General features: G+C 42.1%; 1 protein-coding gene across 1 annotated transcript in view; it reads right to left on the minus strand.

Moving 5' to 3' along the window:
- Positions 1–21,274, minus strand: part of CERS6 (ceramide synthase 6) — a 210,566-nt gene that overhangs the window by 124,027 nt on the left and 65,265 nt on the right. Inside the window, exons 2-3 of the mRNA XM_039494876.1 lie at positions 17,229–17,334; positions 13,772–13,902 (exon numbers count right to left, since the gene is read on the minus strand). Coding sequence (XP_039350810.1) covers positions 13,772–13,902; positions 17,229–17,334 — 237 coding nt within the window. The remainder of the gene's footprint in view (positions 1–13,771; positions 13,903–17,228; positions 17,335–21,274) is intronic.

A 21,274-nucleotide genomic window follows, 5' to 3' on the forward strand; every position in this document is an offset into this window, starting at 1 on the left:
TAAAATGACAACTCAAATGGTCACAACCCAAAATGCTCCATGTGCAGAATCATTCATTCATGCCCGTCACCCCAACCGGGGTATGGGCCGCCAACCACAGATCTCCAGAGTCTTCTATCCTGGGCCATTCGCTCTAGCTGGTTCCAGGTATAGCCCATTTTTTTGCTATCAACCTGAAGGTCGCGTCGCCAGGTATTTCTTGGGCGGCCTCTTTTCCGCTTGCCTTGGGGGTTCCACCGCAGTGCCTGTCTGGTGATGTTGGTTGGCTGCTTGCGTAGTGTATGTCCTATCCAGCCCCACCTTCTCCTTCTAATTTCTTCCTCTGCTGGGAGTTGACGGGTCCTCTCCAAGAGGTGGATGTTACTGATGGTGTCTGGCCAGCGGATCTGGAGAATCCTTCTGAGGCAGCTATTAATGAAGGTCTGGATCTGCTGACTTAAATTTGCACAGGAACAGAGAAACCGCCCTACTGGATCAGGCCAGAGGTCGATTTAATCTAGCACCTCTCTCTGATAGTGTCCAGTGTGCTGGAGAGGAAGGTGCAAGAAACTCCACAGTAGACAGTGGTGTAATCTGCCCCATAATCTTAAACCCTAAAAATTAGAAATTGGTTTGTACAATGAAACCCAAGGTTTTATCTCCCTTCCAACATTATCGTTAGCTACTTGTTGAGTATTTGCTCTCCACACAATATTAAGAATATAAGAAGTAACATGGAGACTTCTAAGTTCCAAAAAAAAAACAAAAAACCTGTGTTTATTAACTATGCATAAACCCAACACTGAATATTCTTGTTATCCATATCAACATTCAATCCCTCTTTGCATCTTGTTAAGTTATCGGCCTCAATAATAGCCAATAATAGCAATGGATTTCCCCAGTCTAATTATGGCTTATGTGACAAAGCATTTCCTTTTTATCAGTTTTGAATTTTTCTCCTTTCAGTTTCATTGAATGTCCCGCTGTTGTTGTGGGATGAAAGGGCTAGTCCTTTGTATTTTATTGTTTGTTCCCCTCACACTAATGGTGTTTGTTATTAAATCTATATCAACTGATATCTCAAACAATTCATAGAGTTCAAGGCCACAAGAAACCATTAAATCACCATATCCTCTGGTTTAATCCTTTCTCCTTAGATAAGGCAGGCGTGGATGAATGTAATATAACTGATTTCAGGATGCGATGAAAAGCTAAAAGAATGAGAGACAGGACAGGAGGAAAGAAGGGGGAACAGAAAGCAACTCAACAAGGGAAAAAGAAACAGTACAGCATTTTACATGCCTTTGTGGTGCAGGTAATTAAATATCCCCACTGACAGACTGAGGATTGGATGTCATGATAATGTGACAACTTTCAACACTCACAGGTGAAAACTAAGTTCCTTAAATAGTAGCAAGGCCAGCTGTCCTTCCTCTTGGGGAGAAAGTTCCTTAACCTAGTCTGCTTCTTCTGAATTGAGATGAGTCAAGATGAGCAGTACTGCTGGCAGGTCGCAGGATGAGCTGGCGGGGGGTGGGTGGGGGGGGCGGAGGTGATTCTTCTTTTTTTCAGTCTCTTTTAAGAACTCCAAAAGGGGTAAAAGTTAGCAGCATATTTTATCCTAATTATTTTGTTCACCAATTAAATCCATTTTCATAAGGCCAACCTTGTCACGGGTAACTTTATACCCACATTTTCTTGTTTATCAAGTATGATCTCACCATAGCGCTTCACTTATATCCATTGGCCATTTTTGTTTAAACTAGTTCAATTTTTCTGTCTGGTTTTCTTGCACCTATTCATAATGTTTATTTATTTTGTCCTAATTCTGTAAAATTAGCACCATTCATTCCATCTAAATGAATACAATACACCCCTTTTTAATAGGCCGATTCCCTACTTCACCCACAGCACACAGACCTCAATTTACCTGTCCAAGTTCATGGGGTTTGGTTATCTGAGTTCTCAATACAACCCATCATAAACCTCAGCCCAAACTTACTCCCTGCATTTAGTTGCCAACACCCCTTCTCTCCAGAACCACCTCTGACCCATAAAAAAAGGTCTCTCACACCTTTTATAACCCAGTTACAGCTAAACTGGACCCACCTGCCAGCTTGACTTGGCAGCAATAACTTCTTTATTCAACATTTTAGCACCCGAGCCTATGATGATCAAATAGAAGAGCCCGGCATCCCTATGTAGGGGCTTAGTCTGTCACTTCCCCTCTTCAGAGGCAGCCATCCACTTTAAAGAGGCTCCAGGGTCAGCCATGGCTGCAGGAGTCTTGACAAGTGGTTTCAATGGATCCATGCTGCCAAAGAGTGGGGCCAGAACAGGGGTAGAGGCACACTGCTTTGTACCAACTACAGAACTTGTGGGCTGAACCCTCATCTTCTTCCACAGGGGAAGGATTGGGAGGGGGGAATCTCCTCCTCCTCTCCAGAAAGAAGGGAGGAGGAAACTCCTTGTGGATCTTTCAGAGTTGCCTCCCCAGTACCTAGCTACTGCACATAAAGACTACTATCTGCCCAGTGTTAGCACATTTTGCATTTTAGCTTGGAGATGATTTCTCTGCGTCAGAAACCGAGATGTGGGCTCCATCTGTCCTACTAGTCAGAGCCAGAGTAAGAACCAAAGGTCAGAGCTGGAATCAGAAGCTGAGTAAGGAAGCGGAGCTGCAGCTGGAACAAGGCTGGGAACAAGGCAGGTATAGAAGCAATCACAGATCTGGGCACAAGCACTGAGCAGCCAGCTACCTCCTCCTGCTGCTGCTGGCCTTGAGAGCACACCTCCTGGTTCCCTTTAGCCAATCAGGCAATTCTGCTATAGCTCATCTGCATTCATTAGACAGCCTGGAGAGAGAGAGCTAGCTAGTCCCAGACTCAGCTGCTGGCCTTTGTTCCCAACACTATGCACTGCAATCCCCTTTTGTGGGGGGCGGGGGGGGGGCCTCTAGCATCTCCCAAAGAATTCAGATCTAGCCTCAGAGCTAAATCCAGAGGAGAGTGGAAAGCTGGGGGTGGTAGGCAAAGAGTACCTGCTCTTGGTTCTAAATTTGGCCCGCAGCCTCACGGATGGTGAAATAAGGCCCATCTCTCGCAGATGGGGGAAGGAAGAGCTCATTGTGAATTGGTCATGAAGTGAGATGTCTCAACGGGAGCAGGAACCAAACAGGAAAGTGGAAAAGACGCAGAGTCCAATAGGGATTCAGAAAGGGAAGGAGCAGTGGAGCATAAGTGCTTCACCTGTAGCTTGTAGTCACTATGATGGTGTCCATGATCACTCAGAGCCAAGAAGTCGGACACAAGTCTGCTTCATTCCGTGTCCCAGTTCTAACAGCTCAGCATTGCTTAACATGGGCCTTCTACATACTACAACTGGTTCCAACTAGCTCTTACCAAAGCCTCTTAAAAGTACAGTTCCCCACAAATAAACTAAAACTAAAACTGCTCCACTTGCAATAATGGCCCAATTTCTCCCCATATTGCCTGTATGCACTCATAATGCACAGTGACACCCACTTATCCCACATCTAGCAACATTTTCTTTACACACCAGTTCCCCTGGTTCTTTCTGCTTATGAAACACTGGTTAGTCATCCACTGTGTTAGATGAAGTGTTTCAAAATGTATATTGACGAATCAGAGACTTATACAGATCTATAATGCCATGTTCTGTTGCTTGCAAATTGAAGCTCACTGAATCAAACAGAATTGTAATGGAGTTGCTTCCTATTACTTCTCAGCTGACTAGGCAACAAGGTATAACAGGGGATGGGAGTTTTAAAGCAGCTCTGAGTGGAGAGAACATATTGGTCAGTTGAAAATCCAGCTTCCCAAGTCACAGTAACTTCAAACAGTACCTTCAGCAACTTCAGAAAACTGGGGAGTAAAGTTTAGGCAGCTTAACTTTGTAGCCTTTGTACCTGCTACAATGCTTAGGCTCCTACAGTGTTTAAAGCCTGCTGTATAAGCCTTTGGAGGGTTGGCAGGACATCAGAGTGCCCCAACAAAATTAGTTTGGAGGACTCCAAATCCAACTCATTATGATCCATGCCATGAATATTTCTTGTTGTGTACTTTTAGGTCCTCATGCTGTGTTGCCCAAAACAAGTTTGGGCCTGTAAGAACTGCAGCTCTGCCACATGTTTCTAAATAGGTCTTTTAACCCACTTTTTATGAGGACGTGTATGAAGCTACTATGATATATGGAGAATTGGGCCATTTTAGAAAAGTTGGCTTTTCAGCTGAATAAATTCCACACACCCCAATGTTCCCTCCACTCCAACACACAGAGTCACATATTTTGGGTGCCCTGAGTGGGCCGGGGCTATTCAAAATTCAGGTCTGAGAGCTTATTGCCTTCTGGTTTTCTGCTACTGCATTAATGTATCACACACACAAGTTCCGATGCATTTTGTCAGGACTCCCACCTCCACAGATCAAAATTCTCAACTTCCAAAGCAGCTGTCTCTATTTTTCCCCAGTTTAAGTTCTTGTATGTGGAATTATTCTGCTATTCAAGGAAAGTGGAGAGAATATCAGGTCACAAACTGTCATAAAAAATTCACATGAAGGGTATGACAAATAGTTCTCTTCACTGTAGGCCTTGCTGTAATATTTCACTTGGAAAAAGATATACAATTCAAAACAATAAAGAAGGAGTAGCAACCTTTATTTGCTTTCTTGAGAAGGAGAGTGCTTGAGGATAGATAAATTCTGTCTATGCATGTTCCTCCTAGAAGAGAGAGAGCACCCCTTTTCCTTCTCCTGCATCCACAGTACATACTATTCTTCATTCTTTTACATTTTCACTCTCATTTGTCCTCATAGAATATCAGGGTTGGAAGGGACCTCAGGAGATCATCTATTCTAGCCCCCTGTTCAAAGCAAGACCAATCCCCAAATGGCACCCTTAAGAATTGAACTCACAAGCCTCGGTTTAGCAGGCCAATGCTCAAACCACTCAGCTATCCCTCCCCCCATATGTTTGTTTATTCTACCTGAGGCAGTGTGTTTGGTTTGAAGCGTGTCAGAGACTCCCCTTGGGATAATGAGCCTGGTACATATCAATTTCTTTGTTAAATTGATGAACTCATATAAGCTTGCAGTATCCCGCGGGCAAAACTGGACACTGCAAGACAGAGGTTCCTAAGGTTGTGTCTTGGACCGGAGATATTGGCTAGTGTCATTCATTCAGTTGCACAATCTAAGGAGCAGCTTACATGCCCCAGGAGTGGGGGTTCTCACAGCAGAGCAGGGCAGGGTAAGGCTGTCTGGCTCCCAGAATTAAGGAATGGAGGGAACTAGCTCATCACCGGTCCAGATAACACCAGAGGAACATCACACTTCCCTCATATGGAAGCTCTTCCATCCCTCTTATTTTTGTTGCTCTTCTCTTTACCTTTTCCAGTTCTAATCTCTTTTTTGAGCTGGGGTGACCAGAAGTGCACACAGTATTTAAAGTGTGGATATACCCCAGGGTTATACAGACAATGGGTTTTCCTCCTGTGACATTACCTGATTAAAATATGACCATATAGATCATTGTTGCAACCACTGTTATATCCTGGATCAGTCTTCAGCTGCTGTTAAGACTGTGCCGATCACAACACGGCCACCATTCTTCTCGCATTCTTGCCTCTCTTCTCCATGTTCATCCAAAACGTTTAACAATGTCATCTTCCCATCTTGGAGGCCGACCAGGTGGTCTTTTCTGTTCTCACGGGTACCACTCTGCAATGATTGCGGTCCACCTATTAGCACAGTGCACGGACATGTGGCCCAGCCGTCGTATCTTATTATATCCGCTTTCCATGACAATATCTTTCACACGGCTGCATTCTCTAATCATTTAATTTGGGATACAATCCAGAAGGGAAATTCCCAACATAGCTCGTTCCATTGCCCTTTCAGCTACCGACAGCCGTTGTTCTTCTCTCTTCGTCAGTGCCCATGTTTCACTGCCATGGCTGGCAGCACTATTGAACTGAAGACATTTGTATGTGTTGTCTTGTCGATTTCTCCCTTGAGGACATCCTTGATGGAATTAAATGCACACCATCCTGCCCGAATCCTTCGCGAGAGTTCTCCGTTCATGTCTTGGCGCTTATTAACTCCTTGGCCCAAATATATGTACTGTTCCACTTCTTCAGTTTCTTCTCCTGTTACTGTTATTCGGGCTTTTCCTAAGACGTCTGATTGCATGTATTTCGTTTTGCAACGGTGCATTTTCAGACCAACCTGGCTGCTTTTCTTGTCAAGTCTTTGTAGCATGCTCTGCAGTTGGTTAGTGCTTTCGGCAATTAGTATGATGTGCGCGAATCTGAGATGAGACAATCGTTCTCTATTTATATTAACACCACTCCTCCAATTGATCTTGTTCATAACCATTTTAAGGCAGGCAGTAAATAGTTTCGGTGAAATATCTCTTTGCTTTACGCCTCTCTGGATTGGGATGCAGAGGGGAGTTTCGAGGAGAGTAATGTCTGTTGTACATCCAGTATTCGCTTCCTTCAACAAACTGATGTACTGCGTATTAATGCCCTGCTCTGCGAGCGCCTTTAATATTGCGTTGAACTCGATGCTATCGAAGGCCTTTTCATAGTCGACGAAAGCAATGCACAGCGGGAGTTTGCATTTCCTCGCTCTTCTAGGAGCTGGCTAAGGGTAAGTATATGGTCGATCATGCTGAAATTTCTTCGAAACCCTGCCTGCTCTCTCGGCTGTTGTTCATCCAGACTCTGCAAGAGTTGGTTTGTTATCACCTTTATAAAGAGTTTATAGATCGTATGAGAGAGCAGGCGTATAGGGCGATAGTTCTTAAGATTTTCTCGATCCCCCTTCTTGTACAGCAAGATAGTATTCAACTCCTTCCAGCTTGATGGTATTTTTCCTTCTTCGAGATATTGACTGAATCTTAAAGCGAGGGCCTTCCAAAGTTTTTCACCTCCTGCGGAAATCATTTCTGATGTTATTCCATCTTTGCCTGGAGCTTTTCCATTCATCTGGTGTAGTGCGCTTTGAACTTCACTGATGATTACTGGGGGGATGAGTTCTTCTGACTCTTGGAGCGTTGAGAGAGGGACGTTGATTCTTGATTTGAACAGTTCTGTATAGAACTCCTTGCAGACCTCCTCCATCCCTGCTCTGTCAATTACCGTGTCTCCATCCTTGTTCTTCAATGCTGTTACGTTCAGTCTATATTGTGCCAATTCCCACTTGCATGTCATGAGGCTCTTGCGTGATTCAGCTGTTTTAAGGAGCTTTTCTTTTCAGAAGTTCTCAAAGTCATCCTTCAGTTTTTGCCGTATAAGCTTGCATAGAATGGAGTACTCGAGGTTGTTATCCAAGTTCCTTTTCATATTTCTCCACTTCTCTAACAAGCTTTTCATTTAATTCGAGATTCTTCCATTTGCCTTCTTCGTCTTTTCAATTTCAGCTGCTTTTATGCAACGTCTCAGGTTGTCAGCAAAGATACTATAGTCCTGATCACACTTTTCTGTCTGGCTCCAATCAAATCCAGAAATCACTTTCTTCAAGTTTTGCTTCATCGAATGTCTTCGGGCGCTGTTTCCTGATTGCATCTGTAAAGCTTTCTTTTCCACTACTTCATCAAAAAATCAACTTCGCTCTAAGCAGGTGATGGTCACTGCCAGTGCGGAAGGGACGTCTTGAACGATGCACCTTTTATTGACTAAAATATAGTCAATTTCTTTCTTACTCTTAGTGTTTGGCACGATCCACATCAAGTTTTTTGCAATCCTTTTTGTACGAGGCGTTTGCCATGTACAGTTCTTTCGTTTCTACCATCATTACCAGCCCTTCTCCTCTTTCATTTCTTTCGCTGCTGCTGTATCTCCCTATGAACTTTTTGCCAGCTTTCCATCACCCGACCTTAGCGCTGAAATCTCCCATCGTGACAATGTAAGTGGACTTTTGCGCGAGGGCTCTTTCAAGCTCTTGGTAGAATTCTTCCACTTCTTCATCCTCACTTGCACTTGTGGGAGTGTAGGCCTGGATGACCTTGATGACAGTTTGACTCCATCTGAAGATGCAGCACACCAGTACGTGATGATATTAGCTGGCATAATATGACTTTCGAAACCCAAACTTTACTGACAATAAATCCAACTCCTCCAACGTTTCTAGCGCCATCTCTCTTTCCAAGACTCACAGCGCTTCCATCCTTCCAGTTGACTTTCAACTCCTTCTTTCATCAGGTTTTGCAGATACCGAGGATATCATCTTATCCTTTTCTTCTCCTCCATCAGATGGTTTAATGTTTCCTCCCTCACCAGCAACTTACAATTGTAAGTACACACAGCAAGGGTTGTCCTTTTCCATGTTGACCTAGCACCTGACATTTTTAGCAACCTCGTTCTCAATTTCCACTCCACCACCGAAGAACGATTTGATGACACGCAGGGAACTAAGACCCATTTACTCATGTTGTTTTAGCCGTTAACTTTAAGCCATCCCACTGGCTAGGCGGGCAGGCATACGTACCTCCTCAATTTTAGCTAGCCTTCAACCTCTAAGGAGAAGGAAAAACGCTCTGAGAGAGCAATCCCCCTCCTTGGACTGGATAGTCAGACACCTTTGTAGCATGGTTAGCCCTACCAGGGCATATGCCCTGTTATCATAGCTGTCAGACGGCCAGGGTGTCACTGCTGCACCACGATGAGGCGCTGAGGTAGGATTTGGCACTGTTATATATTTGCAGCAAATATTGTACAAAAGTTGTCGAGTGAGATGTCTATGAAAGTGTTATGATTTGCTGGTTATATTATGCTGTCTGTATGCATGTATCATTTTTGTATGTGAAGCTATGAGAACTGGTTCTTTATAGACGCTCCCCGGGTTTCGCAAGACCCAACTTATGCAAATCTGCACTTACGGAAAAAGTTCGTAAACTAGAAATAGGAGGGGTTGGGGTTTTTTTGGCATAATGGTCGGAGATACATTTCCGACTTATGCAAAATTCGAGTTATGCAAGGCATTCCAGAATGGAATGTTTGCATAAGTTGGGGAATGTCTGTACTTGGATTTCAAATGTTTGCTCCTGGGGGAATGCCCACAAAGTAATTAGCCAGCACATCTTGGAGGAACTATTCAAATTGAGTAGCCCATCGAAAGAACATTTAACTGACAATGGACCATGGGAGATTCCTATCTACACTTAATGAAATTTCCTGCTGTGATTAGGCAAAATGCATGGACATGTGACTTGCCCATGTGACTCCAAACTCCATCTTGTTGCTGTAATTTTCCACAGTAACAATGGGATGCCCTCCACAGGGAAAAAGCTATAAAAGGCCCTGGCAAAATCTCCATTTTGTCTTCATTCCTGCTACTTACCTCTGTAGGAACTTTTGTACAAACTGAAGCTCTGAACAATGGACTGAATGACCCATCCAAGCTGTGGATGTACTGCAGAGACTTGACTTAAGCCAGCAGTTTATTCCATCACTGCTACAAGCCTGAATCAAGAACTTTGCCATTACTGTATAAAATTGATTCCTTTAACCAGTTTTAACTCTCACCTTTCTTTCTTTTATTTTATGAATAAACCTTTAGATTTTAGATACTAAAGGATTGGCATCAGTGTGATTTTTGGGTAAGATCTAAGTTATATATTGATCTGGGTATGTGGCTGGTCCTTTGGGATCAGAAGAACCTATTATTTGATGAGACTGGTTGTAAAGAACCGCTCATCTCTGAATCCAGTGTTTTTGGTGGTGATATAAGAACTGGAATGCCTGAGTAAACTGCCTTTATGTTTTCTTGTTAGCCAGTGTGGTGAAACAGGAGTTTAATTTTGTGGCTTACTTGGTATATCTTATAAAAGAATAACCACCAGTTTTGGGTTGTGTTTGCCCTATTTCTCAGCAATTGATCCTGAATTTGGCATTCTCAGTTATGACCCACTAAGGCACGGTTACACCTCCCCAGGGCAGAGTTTCAAATGGGTTGATTGGAAGTGGGTCATTTGCATTCCCCTTACACCCAAGTACTTCCTAGTAAATCCACTTCATAAATATTGGTCCCAAAAGCCCTTTGAAGTTCATAATACCTTCCAGAGTGTGCATTAGCCAGTCTCCTAGAGAAGTTACATCTATACAGTTCCCCAATAACACATACACAATTGCACTTTTAATACAATGGACCCCAAAGGTATTAAACCTAATTCAACAAAGTTCAACTCAGTAAAGTTCATTCAGAATATTGCAGGAAATGATTAGTCTGTCACAGTCCCTTCTGGTTTCCTTTTATGCCATGTACACACCAAACAGAGCATCTCAAAGGGCCCTGCTGTGCTTTGCTGTGGATACTGGAATATTCAGCGAATCCCCACTACTGCGGTTTTGGAGCCAACCCCTTCCCTGCCCTCACCCTGTCCCATAAGTGACCATGTGCTTTATGCAGCCTGGGGCTCCAAAGCAGCTGCCCACACATGGATTCTTCATCTACAAAAGGCTATTCCAGTAAATTAACAGTTACACATAGTCCACAGAACTCGGGTGGAGATACTTTTTTTCTTTTTACTCCAAATTGGCTAATATTTCTGATTGAGGCAATATTCCAGGTGCCCCAATGTAGATGGATACGCATTGAACCAGGCAACAATGATATTGGGAAGGGAGAGTCTGCAGTGATTTGTCACATTATTCAAATGAAAGTCCAACAGCTCTATCCCTATTAAATAGATGGGCCAAAAACTGGACATGCCACTTTGCAGTCTGGTTACCATTTGATGCAATATATTGCATCATTTCTGATATCACTGACAATGCTAGCATGGTAACAGATTCCTGGCCATTCTGAATGCTGGAAGAGTATATCCTCAGACTACCTGTAGTGTGTGGCCAATTTCTGCCCTTGGATAACAGGCAACAGCCACTTGGAATCACATGCAGACAAAATTTGACTCATACTCAGTACTCCGCTGAGCCTCTATTCAACTGTTAATATTTACCACAGATGTCATCTTGCTTCTTTTGGAGCTGCATGTATTATTATTATTGCTATTAAATATTTATATCGTATGAGTGCCCAATGACTCTTGAATGAAACTAGCACTTAATTTTTTTTAAATAGGTTAACTGTCTTGCTCTTTCATTACATCTTGGCCTCATTTTTGCACTTGCTTTTACTGAGGAGTTTAAAAAAAAAGGTTAAGTCACCTCTCCCCCAAAAAAGATGTTCTCATTACTGCACCTTTTCCCCAGCTGCACCGTCCATGCTTCAGACACCTTTTGCCCAACGTAGCTCCAATTCAGCACCAATTACCTCCCACGAAATCAATGGAACTGCATACGCTGCAAGTCAGTGATGAACCTGCCCCAAAATGAGTACTCTAGAAGTATCCTTCGGTATTGAATTCAGCTGCAAACTCTTCAGTGCTTCCCTTCCGCTTGCAGAATGAAGAGCCAAATTCCACTCCCAGTTACACTGGTTCAGGCCCAGTGGTGTAAAAAAGCAAAATTTGACCCAAGTTATGGAACCGTACATCAAAGAGCTAAAAATACAATGTACCAACGGTAGCAGAGGTCTAGAAAGCTGTTAAGATCCCTGTCCTTTCCCAGGTGCTAAGGGGACAGTATACAAATTACAATCCCCGGAGAAAATTAACTGAAGTCATTAACAACAACAAAATGTGATTCTTCTGCAAATTAAGATGATTAATATCACCAGCTTCTGCCATCAAAAAGATCCAGATTCTTACTCTGGTATTATTAAATAGTAAAACAATGGATTTTATCCGTAAATGTGAAGGAAATGAATTAAGAGCTCTGATGATTAAGGGCCTCTGTTTATCTGCACTGGCACAATTTGTCATGTTTTATATGACAAATCATTCCAGCTCTCTGAGCTTAGATGGCAAATGTGCTTAACAGAAACACCCCCAGACTCTCACCCCTCATTCAGTCCTTGTCTCAATACAAATAAAAGGCTGCTATTAGTGTACCACATTTGTGTTTGTTTTGAGAATAAATGTCCAGATGAATCAACTGTTATTTTTAAGAGTCAGATTCTGACCCATCCTGCAGAGGAGTGAATGCTAAAGCAGGGTCTAGGAAACCCTAAATAGAGAAATAATATAAAAACACAGAAGAGAAACATGCAGCGCAATAAGGTCTGCTGAACAAACAGAACCCTGCTGACACTGATTCACAGTATTTTAAAATCACCTAAGGATTCTCAAGAGCCTCTTTAATATTTTTTTCCCAACTTCAGCTTAGGTTTTTCTACTTCCACTGACATCTGCTACCTAACAGCTTTCCCCCGGCTAACAGGATGCACAAGTGGATTCTTGAGCCAGCAATAATGTGACCGGTGGACCAGAAAGACTGTGCTGGAAATTGTATGCCCAATATTTCTTTCCTGCCGCCACAGTACTGGTCATGTCTCCCAACCCAGAGGGAGTAAATCTTGCCTCAAATGTGTGACCTTCCATGTCTACAGAGCAACATGTTACCTCGGTACCATCAGGGCCGCCCGAGGGGGCAAGTGGGGCAATTTGCCCCAGGCCCCACAGGGGCCCACATGCCATTTCGGGTTTTCAGTGGCACTTTTGCAGCGGGCCCTTCACTCGCTCCGGGTCTTCGGCGGCGGGTCCTTCAGTGCAGCGGAAGACTCGGAGTGAGTGAAGGACTCGCTGCTGAAGTGTTGCTGAAACCTCGGAGCACTGCCGGGTGAGTACAAGTGCCACAAGCAGCAGGGAAAAAAAAAAAAAAAAAAAAGCCATGATCAGTGGCACTTAGGCTGCTCTACCGCTGCCACTTCATTCTTTGGTGGAAATTCGGCGGCGGGTCCTTCCCTCCAAGAGGGACCCACCGCTGAATTGCCGCTGAAGACCCAGCCCTGCCCCAGGCCCCCTGAATCCTCTGGGCGGCCCTGGGTACCATTGGGCTGATTCTTGGAATGAATCAGAAGAAAGCAACAGAAGAATGTTCTCCCTTCACATTCATTATAAGGTAACAATCTATCACTTAGTTCCCTTTAAGAAAAAATTGCTCTAATATTTTAAGTAGATTTAATTTTCGAGGCTTTCAGTACAGATTTAGCATTAAAATGCTTAAAACGGCATGGAAATGTAATTTAGATTCTAAAAACAATGGGGTTCTATCTAGCAAAGGCTCAATAGGAGAAGATCTGGTTTTAAAGTGAACAGGCATCAGGAAAGATTTCCTAAAAGTAAACTCAAGTACACTGCGGAATAACCTCCCAAAGGAAGTGGTTGGGGCTTAAACTGCTCAGAGTTATTAAATCTGGATTAGAAAAAAAGTGCTAGAAAATGACAGAATAGGAAACCATCCCGCACTGATAACAGGGATGGGCTAGGTGACCCAATAGGTCTTTGTGTCCACCTCCCCATCTCTAGCTTCTTTCAAATTATATTGCTTCAAAAACTGTGATATAAAGATGAATCGCATAGCTACAAATAAGTTTTTCAAGCGATTTTGCCCCAAAGAACCAGCCTGCCATGCCCATAACTTTGCCTCACCAACTGGTGAGTTTCTGTGTTTCCCTTTCTGTGTTCTAGTGTCTCTAAACTTCCCACAGTTTAATTTACATGCATTGTTTCAATAACATTCTAAAGGATTCTTTCAGTCTGTTCTTGCTCCCGTGCTCTTCAAGTGCCTAGCTGATTTCCTTTGAGAAAAGAAGATTCTCTCAGTTCAAGGATAAATTAATTCTTTCATTTTGAGGAGAAACATTACAACCGGGGCACTTAGCAAAGGAAGCATATTGTAAAACATGCAAGAAAGAACACGGCTCCTTACATGCTTTCACAGAACTTTGTAAGAACGCTGGGCTTTTCCTGGTTGCGTCTTTGTCGAAACCAACGCTGAATACTGCGTACATCCCAGTCCAGCTGCTTGGAGAGGCCTTCCAGTCTCTTCTCATCTGGATGCTACACAACAAAAAGTGATAAAATGACTGCAGGTGCATTTTATCTTCATAACAGGTATCCTAATATTGTTTTATATTTAGACCCCCCAAGTCTGGTCATAAAGAACTCAATCTTACTTAGGACTAGGACTTACAGGCTCAACCCCAGCTCTCTGCCAGCCTCATGGACAACTGGAAGTAAGACAAAGTCTCTTCATACAAAACACCTATTGGTGGATGTATAATCAAATACAGTACTCTAATAAAAGGGGCTAAGGCAACGCAGCTACATAGAGAAGTTTTAAAAGTTATTGGGGAAAACAGGAGGTTACAAATTGGCTTGGCAGAATTCAATATATATATATACACACATACACACACACACACATACATACACATACACACATACACACACACCAGTTCGATAGGTAATATCAATATTTATTTTTAAGCTTTTTTTCTATTTTTCATCTCTTTACATTTTCACAGCTGCACAAAATTAAAGGTGAGTCAAGGGAGTGATCAGACAATTATTTAATGACGGTAGATGTTGAGATTCAAAAAGTTAAAAGCTTTATAACTGTTAAAAACACAAATTTTCAACACATCAGAATATACAAAATAAATATCCTTAAATCATACTCTATTAGGTTCTCAGGCAGCATTTTTCTTACATTTGATTATTATCAATGTAAATATATTTCTTCAGCAGCGTGTGTGTTTGGTGAAATCAACATTTTCTGACATTTACCAGTAAAAAACTAATCTTTCCACGCCTAGTTATAACTGAAACCTTTTCTGCGACCTCATCTCTAGCACTCCCTGCCTATCAAATGCTATACACTCCTTGAGCAATGGGGCCTGCAAAACCCCTCAGCATGAGCCTTGTCTCTTTCATCACTCTGCGTATGTGTAACTGATGTAACTGTTGACATGACCAAGGAGATTGTTCAACTGATAAAGAGAAACACATTTTCCTGTACATTAATATTCAAAAACTACACTTTCTATTTTTAAAGTGACAACGTCAAAGAAAGTCACCTTAGCAACTGAGACAGACGTGCTCAGTAAAATTAGCTTTAAGTAGTCATTTTCAACAGCAGCAAACATGACTGTTACTACATTGGAATAGAGGTTAAGCTGCATACTGTAGCATGCACAAGGCGAGGGAAAACTGACATTTACTGGACTTGAGCACTACATGGAAAACAGGGGAAGAGGATACATTTCAAATTGTCTGTTGATGCTCTGTGTACAATATTCCACACTAAGTCCATTCCAATGTCCCCCATCACATTTTAAAAAAATTATCCTGAGAATTTACTCTGTGCATCTGTTTTCCTGGGGATAAGATTTGCTCCTATAAGCAATTTGATATGGTGGATGAAATGCAAGTGCAGCTATAGTTAAGACTGTGTGAAAAAGTTTCCATTATATAAACTCCTAAAATTCCATGGATTAATAAACCTGAAATAAAATCCCCTCCAGGCTGAAATTTGTATCTGAGTCCCCAGAAAAGGGAACAAGGGAGAAAAGGATATTTTTTCTCTAAAGCTGATTTTTAATCAGTTCAGCCATTTGTTTTTCTTTTTAAAAAAGTCATTTGGAGTCAAAACCCATAGGGCTTATACAGGCAGAGCATTCACTGTAGCCAGTGAGAGTTTTGCCTGGGTACGACTGTAGCATCTGGCATGTAACAAAAATGACCAACTTGCTGGCAGTGGTTTGTAAGTGTGGCTTGCCAAACAGCACTACCAGGATGCTGGGGAGGGGCCTGGAAATCAGCCCCCGGCGCTGGGAAGTCATGGAACTTATCCAGACCGTCACAACTTGTGGTTCATACCACAGCCACTGGACTAGTGAGCATGAAAATGATCCTCCAGCACTTCCAGAGGTTTAGCAGCCAGTTCCTTGCCAGAGTGTAAGTATCTACATTCTTTTGCAGCTCTAAGAGGGCTCCCCATTCTCCATTATATTCTCATTGGAGCTAGTTCTGCGCACCAGCTAACATAACGCAGCAGGAATTAGACTGAACCTTAACACAGAGAAGCCCTGTATTTTTCTACAGGATCTCTGAGTCTATTATTCTAAGACAACTTCCCTTTCCCCCTGAATCAGAGAGGGATAGATGTAGTGGGCCTTTCAGACAGGCAGGTGTATCTGATCCACCTTTGCAAGTATGCTGCCAAAATGAACCAATGCAATGGTGAAAATGGCACCTGCGCTTATTAGGAGGGTAGACTACCAAACCAAGAAGGAGATCAGCTCCCCTGACGCAAGATGCGTAGGCAGGCAGCCAGCATCTAGAGCTGTCTGGGCATATTTCATCCTCTTAACACCGCCTCTGGTAACTTTAACCTTGACAAAATGGCCTGTATGAAATCCTGATTTTGTTCTTTGTGAAAGATGTCTGAAAAGCACAGGCCAGCTGAGATGTGGTGTGTGTTCAGCTGCAAGTTGGTGTTAACGTAAAATGAGACGAACGACTAAAAGCAGAGGAAAGCTTCCTCTCATGATATCTGTCCAAAGTAAGTGGTCATATGCTAAGATCTTTAGACGAGGATAACGACACCTGATCATCACTGCATTCTCACTGCCTAGCCTGATCAGGAGGCTCAGACAGTGCCAGGAACTGCTGCTAGGACAATCTGCAAACATTTCACCAACAAAATCCACAAATATGGAAACCCAGAGCCTTTCCATCCTTATCTGAAGGGCAAGAGAAAATTAGCTGCACAAAGGGCAAAAATGAGTTTAAGGCTTCCCTATCGTTTTGCTGTATTCTACAGAATTCCACAAGTTGCAAAAATTCATCGTTAATTATTTTCCTAGCTTTTTCTGATGTGAAGAATAGCCATCACAATACAAATAGATATCAGCCAACCAATAGTGCCCCATCCTTCCCAATTCACTTGAGAGTTGTAAAACCCAAATCCAAATCTGGAACACTGACATGCTAACATTATTAATAAAGAGTAACATTTTCCACCCCCTTTGTCCAACCCCCTCTGCCCTCCCCCCACAAAAAAATAAAATACAAAAATGAATGTTAATATAAGCAGCCACATGCCTATGGAGTATTTTCTATTACAGTTTTCCTGGTTAAATGTGTCGCTTGGTATGATACTGTCATGTTCTAACATGTATGCCATGAAGGGCTTGCCCAAGTTGCAAAGCTAGCATGGGTAATAGAATCTTTACATTTGCATTTTCTGCTTTTAACTGTGAAATCTTAACATTGCATTAATAGTTCTTTGGCTTCACTTGCAATGATCTTACTTTACGCAGATCAGTGTTAAAGCATCATATCACCTTTTATAAAATGAACATGTTAGGTAAATACCGTACCTTTGTAATTGCAGTGAAAACTTTTTCCAGAATAGCATTAGGTTGGGCTTTCTGTGGTCCATTTGCCTGGACGTTAAGACCTAAGGCACAGGGTTTAGCTATAAACCTACAACGAAACAAAGAGGAAAGAAAATCAAATTAGATTCTTCAATTATTTATTGCAGGATCTGTTATCAGTGACATACCATAAATGTTAAAACATTAAAAAGAAGTCATGGTCCCTGTCCTGAAATGTCTATGTCAGACAACTGCAATACACAGAATAATAGTGCAAATGCAAGTATGTAGAGGTGCATGCATCAATGGAAGAAAACATCACAGAATAAGAGCGTTTTAAGGGGGGATTTGAAGAAGGAAGGGTAATGCCATCGAGTACGTAAAATGGAGAGTTGTTCAAAGCACTGGCGGGAGCCATGAAAAAAAGACCAGAACTAAGAGTGGGAGAAGGATCATCAGAAAAGAAGAGCACACGGAAAGAGCAAACCACCATGGGGAGATTGCTGTGTGCAACAGGCATGCGAAACGTAATATTTTCTCCCCCACCTTACTGCCTCTTTAATTAACTAGACCCCAGGTTACAGACAGACTTGTCACACAGACTTGCTTTTGTGCCCTGTGTCAGACACAGCTTTTAACCTCTGACAACCTCAGTAAATACCAACATAAGTGATTTCATCTAACTCAAAATGGTTTGGAGCCATTTCTTTGACAGTTTCCAGTAAAAAAGTATATCCTAAAAACTCTTCTGCCAATGCACGGATCTTCGGCACAGATCCACAAACGGTAAAACCTGCGCTGGCCTTAGGGAAAATGGCACCCTGGGTGCCCATGCTTTTAGGTTTTGAACAGCAGCACGGGACACAGGGCATGAGGACCAGCTCCTGGCACTGGAGCCTGGCTGGGCTGCATAGGGAGGAGTTTCTGAGCCTGGGGGCTTCCCCAGACATAGAGCCCCCTGACCACCTACCAGGAGGAGAGAGGGTGCGCACCCACCATCCTTGCCTGTGGGAATGGGGCGGGGGCCCACTGGCTCTGTAGGGGTGAGCCCTGCTGCCTTGACCTTCCCGCCAGGCTGGCAGCTCTGGGCGGCATTGCCCCTCCCACCCCCTCGCCGCTTGGCTGGCCAGGGTTCCAGTCCTGGGCTTGGCCACACTCACCCCTGCTCTGGCAGCCCAGGACCACGAGCTTGTGGCAGTCAGACGGCACCCACCTGACCACGTCGCCCACCAGTAAACCAATCAATAATTCTGCATAGCTTATAAACAGTTCCTTTTACATAAAACCCATTTTGCATAATATAAATGAAGATCAAGATAAATGTAGCTCCATAGCTAAGGAATGGGAACACTCCACGTGTTTAAGATAAATTGCTCATATTAATGAGTTCTACTAATGGAGTTTCTTACATGGCTCAAAGTTCATCTCCTCCTACAAGCTCAAGGTCAACTGTTAACATGCTCAGAAAGACTACAATAATATATACTTTATGATGAGCTCTGCATTTCACGTAATAACATCCTTGCAAATAAAGAGGAAAATATTCCTACAGTAATTCCATTGCTCACACAAGGCTGTGTTAAGTCATCTGGCTAAAATCCAGGCACTGAAAAATATATCCCAGTGCAAAAAAACTACTTAGATGGATTTCAGGACACTACTTAAATGGTTCAAATGTAAATCACAGCTCTTAGATTGTAAGCTTTCCCTTAGATTGTAAACTCTTTGGAGCTGGGATCATTTTTTTGTTCCGTGTTTGTACTGCACCTAGCACAAATGGGGCCTGGTCCATGACTGGGGCTCCTACACATTACAGAGATACAAATAATAATAAATAATTGAGGTAAGAGCTGTATTTCACTGCCCCTCACCGAAACTATCCCATTCCCCAAGCTTCTAGCTGCTTTGTGTTTGAATATACTGAATTGTTCTCAGTTTCCCTTTAAAGACTTTTCATAATATCCTAAAAATTCAACAAAGTAACAAAAAACAGCACACTAAGTAGATAAAAAATAGCTCAGTGTTTATACCCCTGAATATGATTGCAGGCTCTCGAGAGCAAATGTGGAATTCTTATCAATATTTAAACACCATGCTAAGACTGTTTTGAGCATAAATTGTGTTTTCCTAAAGATAACATAGATGATACAAAATAAATCTCATTGCATTGATCACAGCAATGATGTTGGTTAAAGAAAACAAATTGGTTTCAGATTCTAGTTCAACCTTTAGTAAGTTCACAAGTTTACAGCATGTGCCTCCTTTAAAAATGTTTTTAAAGTAAATGGAAAGTGACTCAGAAGAAATATGCATTCAAAATAGGTTGTTTACATTTACACTTTCCTGGTGCTCTGGGGAACATATAACGGGACAGTTTGAATTTGAAATCTCCTTAAAATCCCTGTCAGTTCTTTCTCTGCTTCCATACCTTAAAAGAAACCCCCAATGTGATCACTTAATTTCCATATTTTATAATTTGACATGCATTTTCTCTTATATTTATTAGTTTGGATAAAATCTGAATCAGTTGTAGGAATCATGTTCTAATCATATTGCCAGTGGCTGCAGCATCAACCAGGAGAACAAGGCTACAAGCAGTGTAAATACATTCCCTTAGGATCGATCCCTCAATAGCAAAGTCAATGGGAGTTTCACCATTGAGTTCAATGGGAGAGGAGAATGGAGCTGTAGCTCTTCTGCCTTGACTCATTTTCTACTTGTAAAACATAAGTTGTATATCTACAGGGAAGCATTTATCATTTACAAGAGATATATTAGAACTGCTCCAAAGCCTTTGCCAGAGAACTCATTCAAGTCTTAACAACAGACTTGTAGGATTGCGCTTGGAGGTTCAATAGCACTGGTGCCACTGAAACACCAGGCTTTCAGTCTGTACAGGCACTGCCCATGGTGTAGATTCCTGGGGCAGAATGCAACAATGGTGTAAACTGCTTGGAATAAATGCAACTGCAGCCATGCTGGTAATACTTGTGCAGGGTTACAGACAAACACTAATATCCTCTAGTGTAGACAAATATTTAGATGGTCAGATATCACATCATTTAGAACTTTATAGGATAAAATTAGGGCTGTTGATTAATCGCAGTTAACTCTCACGATTAACTAAAAAAAAATTAATCGCGATTAAAAAAATCAGTCACCATTAATCACAGTTTTAATCATACTGTTAAACAATAGAATACCAATTGAAATTTATTAAATAGTTTGGATGTTTTTCTACAATTTCATATATATTGTATTCTGTGTTGTAACTGAAATCAGTATATTTTTATTACAAATATTTGCACTGTAAAAATGATGAACAAAAAAAACAGTATTTTTCAATTCACCTCAGACAAGTACTGTAGTGCATTCTCTTTATCGTGAAAGTGCAACTTACAAATGTAGATTTTTTTTATTACATAACTGTACTCAAAAACAAAACAATGCAAAATTTCAGAGCGTCTACAAGTCCACTCAGTGCTACTTCTTGTTCAGCCAACCGCTAAGACAAACAAGTTTGTTTACATTTACAGGAGATAATGCTGCCCTCTTCTTATTTACAATGTCACCAGAAAGTGAGAACAGGCATTTGCACGGCACTTTTGTAGCAGACATTGTAAGATATTTATGTGCCAGATATGCTGAACGTTCGTATGCCCCTTCATGCTTCGACCACCATTCCAGAGAACATGCTTCCATGCCAATAACGCTCAAAAAAATAATGTGTTAATTAAATTTGTGACTGAACTCCTTGGGGGAGAACTGTATGTCCCCTTTTTCTGTTTTACCTGCATTCTGCCATATATTTCATGTTATAGCAGTCTTGGATGACGACCCAGCACATGTTGTTCATTTTAAGAACACTTTCACTGCAGATTTGACAAAACACAAAGAAGGTACCAAGGTGAGATTTCTAAAGATAGCTACAGCACTCAACCCAAGGTTTAAGAATCTGATGTGCCTTCCAAAATCTGACAGGGACAAAGTGTGGAGCATGCTTGGAGACGTCATTGATGTGGAAACTACAGAACCCGAACCACCAAAAA

The sequence above is a fragment of the Mauremys reevesii genome, linkage group 11 (assembly GCF_016161935.1).
Source record: "Mauremys reevesii isolate NIE-2019 linkage group 11, ASM1616193v1, whole genome shotgun sequence".
NCBI lineage: Eukaryota > Metazoa > Chordata > Testudines > Geoemydidae > Mauremys > Mauremys reevesii.